Raw genomic sequence first — 12,422 nt, 5'->3', positions numbered from 1 at the left:
CTTGTTCTTTTTCTTGATTTCCTACTTGCTACACTTGGGCTCAATTTAATGTCATTTAGAGCCAAGACTTGCAGGCATAATTATAGCATTTGACAAGTAAATGGAGCTTTGCAGTTTTAGAAAATTTGCATACACACTCTTCAATATCACATCCGTGCCAAAAAGATAGAGGGAACAGTGGGGCAGAGAGGGGGAGAAACGTCTGGAAGGCGGGGGCAATAATGACGAAGGGGAAAGGAATTACCAGCTCCTACGTCGTTTGGGGGTTTTGCAGTTAATGTCATTATCCACACTGTCCCTGCCTTCCTTGTAGATTAGGGGAGCTAGGGTAGTAAAGACGTCTCTGCAGTGCTTTTTTTGAAAATTCATGTGGTCAGGCAATTTGGTGATATTCAAGTTTACATGCCTATGCCCTGTGTCCTCAGACCACGAAAAGTTTATTATAAGAACTAGCCAAAGGCTAAAAGTTTTAGTATCTGTAATGAGAGACTAAATGGTCAGGAAACTATGGCATATGAAAGCCATGGAAAATTCTCCAGCCCTGAAGCAGAGGTGAGGTTGGGCTATGTGAGCGGCTGCGCCCTACGTCAAACCCACTGTTTTGTAAAGAGCACAAGGCCTAGGACAGTGTGAGTAAGTGCTCCCACTCAGGCATTGCTTTGTGTTCCTGTACATGCCTGGAACCTCTGGAAGATTCTTGCGTGTGGTCAAAATGGATCTTTCCAGGGATGAAATCTAGGGTGCTCAGGTCCAAACATTGCAGGGAAATGAGGTTTTCCACCACATATTGTATACTCTGCCATGTTAATTTTTTACCAAATAACATTTCATTTACAAAGAGACCATTAAGGAACTTCCCTCTTTGGGGTCTTCTTTAAGATTCCTATGCCTCTCCAAAAAAAACTGAAGTGTCTTGCTTTCCAACAAAGTGTGCTTATGTCACATTCAGTAATTAAATTTTCAGTGTTGCTCCTGTACCGTCTCTCTAAGCAATATTCAAGGTTCATTGAATGCAGTCCCAAGGCTTATGAAGAATGGCAGTGAGCTCATTAGAAATAAGAGAGCGGATCTCCAGTCGACTGTCTCGTTATTAGTGACTCGGGGCTGTGAGTGGAGAGAGCTCAGACTGCTGAGAGCTTAGATGGGGATGGAGAAGGAACACTGAGATCTTAGATGGAGGAGCACTGAGAGCTTAGATGAGAGATGGAGCACTGAGAGTTAGATGGAGGAGCACTGAGAGCTTAGATGGAGGAGGAGCACTGAGAGCTTCGATGGAGGAGGAGCACTGAGAGCTTCGATGGAGGAGGAGCACTGTCAGGGAGGAGCACTGAGAGCTTAGATGGAGGAGCACTGAGAGCTTAGATGGAGGAGGAGCACTGAGAGCTTAGATGGAGGAGGAGCACTGAGAGCTTAGATGGAGGAGGAGCACTGAGAGTTTAGATGGAGGAGGAGCACTGAGGGGCTCCTCTTCTCTCCTTGGCCGAGGAACCCTTGGTATGTCCCTGAGGGGCCCAGCGCTCTGTGACGTACTTCATTATAAAACGGGCTTTGGTATGTCCCTGAGGGGCCCAGCGCACTATGACGTACTTCATTATAAAACGGGCTGTTGGTCCCTTCCTTCACTGAACTCTGCTTCTTCTCATCTCCGATCTCAATGGTCACAACTGGGTCGATGTTCTCGCCCACCAGCTGGCGGGCCTCCGTGATGGTTATGGCGATCTACAACACAAGACAGCGCTCATGCCCCCCTGGCCGTCACTCTTCCCTCTCGGGAGGAGGACTGGGGGCTTCTGGGTAGGATGAGCCAATCACCCACCTGATAGTTTTGAGACTTGTCCTCCCCACCATGGATCTTAGTCAGCAGTTTTGCCCTATCAAAGTGAAGTTTAATATATTGTTTTATATTCATTGATACTATTACACAGGGGTACAAGATAAAAAATAAATAATGTAACAGCAAATTAACATATCTCAAGTAAGAACATAGTTCAGATGTGTAAGCCACGATAACATTTTCCCAAGAGTTCTATCACAGGTTCTCTCTGCATCTCCTGGGAAATAAATATAAGCAGACGAGTGACTGAAGATTCCTATGACTCAGTCTCCCTGTCCCTGGCAATGACACTAATGATATAATTTATACCACAAGGCAATTGCTAGACTTAATTAATACAATATGTACAAGCATTTAACCTAGTGTCTCGCAAGAATAAATGCTAGCATTTTTAAATCTCTTACCTGATTGTGCTTTAGCTTCAGTAAGTGATGTCTTTTTTTTCACCATTTTTAAAACTTATTTTGCATACTAACCGCAGTTTCCCCTCCCTCCTCTCGCTGCTCCCTCCTCTTGCCTCCCCCTTTCCGTCCCCCATCCTCTCCTCCCCCATCTCCACTTAGACGGGATAAGGCCCACTGGGCTGAGTTCCGGGGGTCCAGCTGAAGAGAGGGTGGAAGGATTGTGTGAGCAGCTGAAGGGAACCCACAGAGACAACTCTGAGCTGTGGAGCTGTGTGGACAGCTAGGGAGCTGGCATGGACAAACCTAGGCCCGCTGCATGTGGGTGACAGCTGGGTAGCTTGGTCTTTTATGGGGTCTCTAGCAGTGGGACCAGGACCTGTCCATGATGTGTGAGCAGGCTCCTTGGAACCCATTCCCTATGGTGGGATGCCTGGTTCAGCCTTGATGCAGGGGAAGGAGCTTGGTCCTGCTTTAGCGTGATGGGCCATGCTTTGTTGATTCCCAAGCGAGCATTTTTTTATATGTAAGGTTTTCCGTGTTGTTTGCACGATAACCTTATAGAAATGACAAATATGGGTAGAAGTAAGGATCCGCCCTTTTGCCTGACTAGTTTTAGAGCCAGGAATGCCTCATCCTTCTAGAAGATGTGAAAATTGTTAATGTTGTGATTGCTTTTGAGAGGACTGGTGAAGAAGAAAATTGGAAGTGGTGACCAAAATGCCATCTCACTGATTTCCACAGTCCCGGGGAATTCACTTATCTGGCCCGTCTCGGGTAATTGAAAATAGATGTGGAACAGCTGGGCTTAGATGCCGGCTAATCATGGGCAGAGAAGGAAGGATCCTTGCTTGTCACCAGGGCCGCACCAATGGGTGGGAAATGAGCTGAAGTCAGTCTGATTGAATTTGTTCTTCTGGCTTCTAACAGTGACGTCATGTGCCTGCCTTCATCCACATCTGCTGACTGCAATTCAGCCCAAAAGGAAACTCTACTAAAATCAACTCCCAAGGCTCATCAGAGTTAGGATATTTATTCTCCTCAATCTTAGGCTTTCTCTTTGATTTCCTTATCAGAAACAGAAATTGCTGTCACAAACGGTTGACTCTGAGGGCTGAAGGTGAAGAAGGCATACGTAGCATTAATTCACTATCATTCATTCACATGTTCATTAATCAAGTGGCAAATTCGGACCAATCACACATAATTTGAAACCCAGTGCTAGGCTTAGCTAAGAGTGAAATAAAGACGAACACGCCATCGTCTCTGCCCTTGAGAGCTGGCAATCTATCCAGGGGAAAGAGGACTAAGGCTACAAAGAAAGACTTAGTATGTAAGTGTGAAATGTCTCTGTGTGTGTGTGTGTGCGTGTGTGCGTGTGTGTGTGTGTGTGTGTGTGTGTGTGTGTGTGTGTGTGTGTGTTAGAAGAGCTGTAGAGAAGAAATTCCCCAAGGCTCGGTGAACAAGAAAGACCCAAGTACAGAAATGGGGTCCGAACTAGGATTGATGGGAGGGCGGAATTCAGTCAATGGGGAATGTCCTGATCGAGGAGGAAGAATAGGCCATCACTCCTTACTTAGCTTCCTGTCGCTCTGCTCTCTTCTGCAAATGACCTGGGACACCACGAAAGATACTTAGGAATAACTGAAGTGTTTAGTCAGAAGCCACAGGGAGGGGATGGCAGCTGTCAAGGTGCAGTGGAGGGAGAGAGAGAGAGAGACAGAGAGAGAGAGAGGGAGAGGGAGAGAGAGAGAGAGAGAGAGGACAGTGTGCACACAGAAATAGCATGTCTGCTTCTGAGTGTCACCTCTGTGTGTGTTCCTTGACTTGCACCATCTCCCACTTCCTTCCGACCTTTCCCCGACGTCTACCATGACATCAGAGCTTAGAAACACCTGCTCAGGATCCCCACCCAGAGAGGTACTAATCTGTATCGCTATTGGTGACTCGTCTGCATGGGAAGAGAAGGGAAGGGCCTGATAACCTGCCACTCACCAGATATAAACTAATACAATAGACAGAAAACACCGGTGACCCCAACTGCTGGCTCTCCCCCCTGGATCTGCACCTTACTGTCCCCTCCCCCTCTAACACGGGCTGTCCCTGTAACTTTCATTGGTCAACTCAGAGCATCGGAAGTGACCTCTGCTAGTTCTGAGCCTAGGTCTCAAGAGACCTCGTGTGTTTCCGTTCTCCTCAGCCCTTCCATGGCCAACATTGGAACACTCCCTGCCCTGTGATGAGTTCAGTGGTCCTCATACTACATCAGCCTGCCACCAACCCCAAGCCAGAATCACTAAGCTGCCAAATGACAGCATACATGTGAACAATAATTTGACAAATGCTTGGGACCACTGAAACCATCCTACTGACCCACAGACTCAAGGACAATAATAAGCCACTGATTTGGGTGGCTTTGTTTTGTTTTCGAAGTCACAAGCCAACAGGTACAGCATGCCGAAGCAGTCTCTACGGAATCCCCTCTGGCTGTTTAAGAGACACCTTGTTTGGGAGAAACACGAAACTAAGGAAAATAAGACCATGATGAACTAAAGGGCAGGTTAAGGGACAGCTCCCAAACCTGCCTTCTGTTCCTAGACTCATTCCTGGACTCCCAGGAATGCAACCAGAGCCATTTAAAGTCTGAAGCCAGTGGGACCAGAATTCTGCTGAAGGCTGACCAGCATCTGGAGGCTGGCACTCAGAAGCTGAGTGGACACAGAGCCCTCTCCCTTTCTTACACCTTTGGCTCCTGGTGGACAGTGACTGTGTCTTCTCTCTAATTCTCCAAGAGCCCGAAACACCCACGGTGCCAAGTGGGTGTGCTGACTGCCTGTAAAAACATCATACCTCCTCTTTGGAGGAGCCGAGGGGCCAGGAGTGATGGAAGCATCGTCATGAACCACATCTCCTTCTGGTCCTTCCTGATGAGAAGGCCCTTCCTGGGGTGCTTCAGAGTCACTCTGACCATCTGTAGACACAAAAGAAGAAAGAGAATCTTGTTACATCCAAGTCAGGTGGTGAGCAAGCCTCCCTTTGTGCCCATAACCATGGGAGGCACTGTAGCCTCTGCCCTATTGAATTTGATAGTGTATTTGACATTAAAGTCAGGCAAGAAGACGTATAATTGTGTGTGTGTGTGTGTGTTCATATGTAAGAACAGATAGACGGTTCAAACAAACAGATGCACACATTAAGGCAATCTATCCAAGACCTTGACAAGACAATCTCCAAAGTAAATGACACCGCAGGGTCACTGGAGGCAAGATCCCAGTGTGGCTGTTCTTGTACGTGCTGGCCAGCTTCAAATGACAAAATGCCCTTCTGTAAAAGGATGGGGCCTCATCCTTGGCTCCTGCAGGCGGCGCCTCAAATAGAGAAAACAAAGCAAGGCCTGGTGGACACAACTAAGGAGTTTGAGAGAGGAGACTATTCTGGATTAGCACGTGTGTCTTAAAGGAGACTATTCTGGATTAGCACGTGCGTCTTAACTGCAATCACGTGTCCTCACAAGAGGGGACGGAGGGAGACCTTGGTGGCAAAGATTAGGCTAACCGCTGTCACAAAGCAAGGGACAGCACAGCCTCATCCCCCAAGTTATGGTCTAGATTTTAAAGATCCCCATGGTGTGGGGGTGAAATTATGCCGCAAGTGGGAGGCGGTAAATCCATAAAGTGGAGGGCCTGGTGAAAGGGGTTGTATCGCCGGGGTGTGTCTGTGCAGTAGACACTGGGACCCTGGTGTGTCCCCTCCCCACCTTTTCCAGCCTTTGCTCTACCATGAGTCCCCGTCATGAAGTTTGGTCCAGCTATTGGCCCCAAAACAACAGGACCAAGCAACCAGGAACTGAAGCCATGAGCTAAAGTACATCTTCCAGACTCCCTATATCACGTCTAAAACCCGGGACAAAGGGTAAATGAAGCGCCTACTTAACATATCGAAGCAGACCGGGCTGCCGTGCTCTCCCAGCATCCCTCAGTCTCTAGATGTTACAGGGTATGGCTGGCGTACCAGGCCCCCTACCCTGAACTCTCTAGCCCAGGGGCTGGGCTGCCCCCCCCGCAGTCTGCCCTATATAACCCACCCATTTTGGCTACACTGGTCCTTCTTACCCTCTACGCTCCTGGCTTCCTAGCCTCTCGGCTCTCCCCTCCCCGACTCTCCTCACAAGGCCAGGCTCAGGGTCGTGTTCACTCTGGACCCTCCCAGATGTATCTGCCTCTGGCTTTGCTCTCCCTAGTATCCACAAAAAAGAAAAAACAAAACAAAACAAAACCAGCCTCTCCTCTGTCACACCTAGGAGCAGCCACATCCTTTTTTTTTTTTTTTTCCTCACTTATCAGATGGTCACCTGTTTTGTTACAGAGATGACAGCGGAGGTTGGAGGGAGGGGAAAAGGTTGGGACTTTTGACCCAGGGATGCTGAGTTCAGGCATCCGGGCCTCATATCAGTGGAAGAATAGTGAGTGTTGTTTTAAGGTCCCAAATTACCTACCCTGGAAAGGACAGCTTCCTAGGAAGCCTGAGGAAACCAAGCTATAAGCATTTAGCAAATGCAAGAGTGTGGATTGCAGTCATATACTTCCCTTCTAATGCAGGTTCTGACTTAACTCACGGGAATGCTGCCTGGATACCAAGATGGTGATCAAAGTCGCTATACTTACGCATGGTACTTATGTCCTCTTGGTTATATGGTTTTCTTATCTGTATCTGAGGGAGGCTGATGCCTGCTATACCAGAGTCATTAGGAGGACAAACAACACAGCAACCCAGCCCTGCGTCTGTCACAGCCTAAGGACCTTGGCTTTAATGAGTCAAAAATTCCTCATTTTTTTCCCTTCTGTGAAATGAAAACTGAGTTGGGAAAGGCTCTCCAAAACATCTTAAAGCAATAAGAATCTTTATTATAGATGTAACTATATATTGAAACTCTCTCCCTCTCTCAACCTTCGTGCCTGCATTTGAGCATGCGTGTGTGCGTGCACGCATGCGCATGTGTGATTTGAATAACCTTGTTATCCAGATACTCCCCCCAACCCCTGCCATGAATCAAAGCAATAGATATTGTGAAGGAGAAGGTCTCAAAATGACATAGTATACAACAAAATCTCATTGGTTCCGAGCTTCCTGGGTGTCGTTTTGTGTGGTGGAGATGGAGCTCTCCACGGGGCATCACCTGTACCCTGTGCAGACAGCCCAGTGGCTGTTCCCAGGGCTTATAAGACTGGATTGTTCCTAACGTACTTTCCCGCTTCAGCATGCTGGGGTTCTGGTGTTAGCCAGACAACCATGTCCGGCATCCTTGAATCAGAAGACAGATGGGCTTTAACAGCCCACTCCCGAGAGCTGGTGTTCCCAAGCCTCATTAGATTCTCAGCAGCTCCAGAGAGGAAAGTTAGAGGAACCACATTTACTGCAGTCTCAGTGGGGAAACTCAGGCCAAAGCCAGACAAAAGGGCTGGCAGAATTAACACCAGTGCCTGACCAAGCTCCTTGCAGCCTTGCGGCAACGAGAGAAAACACTCATTCTCCACAGACTGCCAATTCCTATGGGTGCAGAACTGCTGGCGTGGTCAGCACCCTTGGGTTATTCAGTAAAGCTAGACTGTGCCCAAGGTTAGATGCCGGAAAGGCATCTAACAGACTGTCGGCCCCTTCCTCCGGAGCGCATACTCGGAGGGCAAGAGAGAGCTCTACAGCCGTCACTTTTCACTGACTGAGATACTGTGCTGTCACTCCCACACCTGCGGGGTGATCTTAACAAAACAGAACTGAAGGATAACACGAGACTTCTCTTAAAGCCTCCCAGTGGCTGCCCATCCTACTTAGAAAACAATCTGAAGTCCACACATGGCTCATTGTCGACGCCTTCTTCGATCTGGATTCTGCCTGCTCCCCCTGACAGCCTGGCCCTATCTCCTTTCACTGCTCTCTGCCCACCCAGGACTTTCTCTGTTGCTTCTGACGTAATTCTGACCCAACCTGTTCCTTATCCATGAGATTTTTCCCCTCACAACACACACACACACACACACACACACGTACGCACGCACGCACGCACACACTGAGCTCCTATCTCTGTTGCCTGTGTGGCCCCCTTCCCACTTTGAAAGTATTGCTTTGAATGTGACCTCTAAGAGAATGCCTCTCTGGATGCATAGTTCCTGTGTCAATGAGACAGGGATCTATAGACACTCTGGTCCAACAGCTTCTCAGCCCAGTGTCTAATCTTCCTTCTATTTTTCTTCCCTTGTAAAGCTCTTGCCACAGGGAGAGTCTTGATGGTGAAGAGGTGGCGTGACTGAATAGGATGATTGGACAGCTTTAGGATGACAGGGGTTTGGGGAGACCACAGAAGTTTTCACAGTTATTTGAGTTCAAAGAGGCTACTCTGTGACTATCCCATCCTCCCAAATGAAAAGAAAAAAAGGGAGAGAGAAGAAAGTGAGAGGAAGAGAGAGATGGAAAAGGAGAGAGCTTTCACGAGAACCTAGAGGAAGAGGGAGTCAGGTTGAGTCAGACTTCCTAAGAGGGGTAACCTGGTTCTTCCAGCTGAGGGAAATAGCCAGCTGGACCCCAAGCTCCCGCAAACCCTCTTCAAGCCTCCTGCTGGGGTCTCATTGGCCAGATCCAACCTGCGATCAGAGACCAGGGATCTGGGTCAAACATCCTGAGACAGAGGATGGGTAGAGAAGGGTGGGAACTGGTCTGGAAGGCAGAGGAGCTCTGCCCAAGGCTGTCTTCCCTACATATTGGCTCCATATTATATGCCAAACCCAGCTAGGGCCAGTCACTTAACGGGCATTCCACTAACATTCATTGGAGCAGTGAATGAATGAATGAATGAACAAATGAATGAACACCTAATGAGCGGATGGGTTAGAGTACCAACATAATCACAATGTCTCAAAATACACATGGAATGGACTTTAAGGGTACCCAGACATCACATAGACACAGACACAGACACACAGACACACAGACACACACACACACACACACACACGCCCCAAACCCTAGCTTCCCAAGCAAAACCAAGAGGGAAGGACCAAAGTTTCTGCTTCGACACCTATGTTTGTCCCTTCCCTACAGTGCCAGCCCCTCCCAGCTGATCGATGCCATTTACTTTCTAGGAGGGGCTGATGGGTGTCTGCCCTGTTTGCCTTGTGGGCTGAAGACTCTTAACAAGCTAGTCACAGGGCTAGCTTCCCTGGCTTGCCTGTCATTGACTGTTTAATCTCCTCCCTGTTGGTGAGTAAGGGAGGACTCCCGATCAGAGGGCACCCACCCGCCGGGAAAGCCCAGGCTCCGTGCCAGATTTTCTACTTAGGCGTGTGGGACCCATTCGGGGCAAGTCCTTCAGAACCTCTGTTCTGAAACACAGGCAGCAGAATCTACTGCTCAGGGTCATAAATGATGCATGTCGAGTAACAAGTGGAAGACACTTATTGAATATGTCATATGTATAAATTTCATGACCATCCCTTAGTCAACTTAGTGTCCTCAAGACTTAATTTCAAGGACCAGGAAAAGGTTGAGAACTTTTTAAGTCTCTCATCCATATGATCAATTTGATTGACTAAACAAGTATTCCTCAGGGTGGGACGAGCAGGTTGTACATTCGTACCTCTCTCTCTCTCTCTCTCTCTCTCTCTCTCTCTCTCTCTCTCTCTCTCTCTCTCTGTCTCTCTCTCTCTGTCTCTGTCTCTCTCTCTCTCTCTTTCTGCGTGTGTGTATGTGTGTGTGTGTTGTGTGTATGTGTGTATGTGTGTGTGTTGTGTGTGTGTGTTAGTATGCGTGTGTATGTGTATGTGTGTGTGTTGTGTGTGTGTTGTGTGTGTGTGTGTGTGTGTGTGTGTGTGTGTAGTCAGTTTTGGGTGTTTTCCTCAGTCATTCATCATCTTGACTTTTGAGACAAGGTCTCCTACTGGCCTGGACCCTGTTGACTGAGAAAGGCTGCCTCACCAGCTGGCCCCGGGGATATGTCTGTCTCTACCACCCCGGTACTGGAACTGCAACTGCCCTACTGGCTGTTAAGTGGGTTCTTAGGATCAAACTCAGGTCCTCATGCTTCTATAGCAAGTTTAATGACAGAGTCATCATCCTAGCCTTCCCATTAAGCGTTAAGCCTTGCAGCTGCTGAAAATGTACATCGCCCCCTTTCCACCCAAGGGTAAGTCTTAGTCGTGACCACCACAACTCAGTATGAGTGAGCGTCCATTGTTTTCTCTAGAAGACTGAGTTTTACTCAGAGCAAAGAATAGCTTCAGGGCAGGCCTTAAGACTACAGGGTACTGTGGTGAGTGACAGTGAAACACTTCAAGATGGCTGAAGATGGATTTTACCCACTGCATCATTTGGGTCTAGGAGTGGTCCCGAATGCCAGCCTTTAACTGGGTGTTATCAAAGCCACTAGGCAGACGTCACTAGGCAACCACCCGAGACCTGCCCGCTTGGAAACCACAGATGCAGTTTGATTCCATCAGCGCTGAGTGTACCCAGCGTGAGCCTTCATCCTCATTTGGCAGAAGCAATGACCCGTTCAAAGCACAGAAAGTCAGGCAGCCTGGACGGAACTCCCCAAGCAGCCGCTTCCCAGAAGGCTCTGCGATGCTCAGGGCAAGCTGACAGACAGGCATCCTATACAGACAGACTCTTCTTCAGAAAGACCATGTTCGCTTGGTTTAGACACTACTGTTGCCATCTGGAAATCCCTCTTAATTTCTTGTGAATTCTACAGCTAGCTTTGCCATGCTTGATTAAAATTCTCCCTATATCACTGTAGTCTTGCTTGAAAAGCTGAATTAACAATTCCTGCTGGTGGAAGGGGTTAAATAAGATGATGTATATAAGGCCCCTTCCATCTGACTCGAGGAATCCTGACTGTTATTTTGAAAAATGTATTTGATTCCCCCCTAGGCTGTGTGAGGTCAGCCTGGTTACCCGTGTCGTGTCCATTTGGTGATGGGAGACTTGGAACTCCCGAGTCACTCATCCAGGGACAACAAAGGCAAAGACTGACCCTGAACCTGTTTCCACTTCCTCAGATGGCCCAGCCCACGGCCCAGCAGGTGTCTACTGTTTGTCAATGATGTCAGGCCTTGGGGTGACTTCCCTGAGGCCCACACCTGTGTCCAGAAGAACCAGAGGGTCTGCAGGCGGATTACTGCTCCCTGCACCATAGATGGCCACATTCTCGCGTAAGGAGAGTGTGTCATCGTCCCTCCCCCCTTCCCCCATCCCCCCACGCGAGGCCCTTGGCCTGGGTGGTGGGCAGCCCCGCACGTCGCTCCTCACCTTGCGCACCCTTGTTGGTGAGAATCAATCCCTTCTCTGCCTTCTTCTTCTTCTTTTTCAGCTTCAGCCCGAACATTCCTTTTCTGCAAAGAAGAAAAGCTCATCAAAGCAATCATGGAAGTGAATTAGCGCCCTTGACGGCAGAAAGCAAGCGCCCAGCGATGGTAGGTCCCACTGGCAGGCCAACCCCCTCATCTACCCGGGGCGGGGTCAAAAGACAGGTGTTGGGAGAGCCTTGCCAGTCCCCCGGGTTATCCTCCTTGTCCAGAGACTCCTGCACTTGAAGGGGGCAGGCTGGCAGTTCTAATCGTGCTACCCCAGCACCTCTCGGGTCTTCCGGCTTGCCCATGCCAGGTGCTATAACAGACTCTCAAGGAATGACATCATTTGCTAATGACAGTAATTGTTTGCTGCCTGATTTGCCAATGAGGGTCCAGAGAGGGTGGCAACAGTTTCTCGGGCCACACAGCTCCTGGAGACCTGCTTAGTCTCATGATTCACTGTGACTACCAAGAGACCTGAATGTCCCAATCCTCTTGCCGTTGTCACTTCGCCCTAGCCAGGCTGTCACCCTGCTTCTAAGGTCAGGAGCTCTGCTACCCGCTGAGGCCCTGCCGTAAGCTCACTGCTCAACAGGCACACATGGGCCCAAAAGCGTGAGCATGGTGGAGGACCCGAAATGCTTCTCCATTCACACACGTTGCTTGGGACTGCAGAGTGTTCCCTGAACAGGGTAGCAGTCCCACGACTCTCCTCCAAGTTCACACTTCCTAGACCCTGGGCCTGTGCTCCCGAATGTGGGCCTGAGGGGGCGGTGAGTTCCGTGGTCAAGGTCACCGACTCTGTAGTCAGCCTGCCTCATTCCAGTAGTGTCTTCACAACCTAGACTA

General features: G+C 48.9%; 1 protein-coding gene across 2 annotated transcripts in view; it reads right to left on the bottom strand.

Annotated features, from left to right (window-relative positions):
- Fer1l6 (fer-1 like family member 6) overlaps positions 1 to 12,422 on the bottom strand; it is a 158,206-nt gene that overhangs the window by 120,058 nt on the left and 25,726 nt on the right. For both annotated transcript variants that reach the window (XM_040730441.1, XM_040730440.1), the window contains 4 exons: positions 11,533 to 11,615; positions 5,086 to 5,206; positions 1,817 to 1,871; positions 1,588 to 1,719 (listed from right to left, as the gene is read on the bottom strand). In XM_040730441.1, the coding sequence (XP_040586375.1) occupies positions 1,588 to 1,719; positions 1,817 to 1,871; positions 5,086 to 5,206; positions 11,533 to 11,615 (391 nt within the window). The remainder of the gene's footprint in view (positions 1 to 1,587; positions 1,720 to 1,816; positions 1,872 to 5,085; positions 5,207 to 11,532; positions 11,616 to 12,422) is intronic.

This window comes from Mesocricetus auratus, unplaced genomic scaffold (genome assembly GCF_017639785.1).
Source record: "Mesocricetus auratus isolate SY011 unplaced genomic scaffold, BCM_Maur_2.0 Super-Scaffold_100023, whole genome shotgun sequence".
Taxonomy (NCBI): domain Eukaryota; kingdom Metazoa; phylum Chordata; class Mammalia; order Rodentia; family Cricetidae; genus Mesocricetus; species Mesocricetus auratus.
Note: the sequence above shows the minus strand (reverse complement) of the source record. Positions and strands in the feature narration are given on the sequence as shown.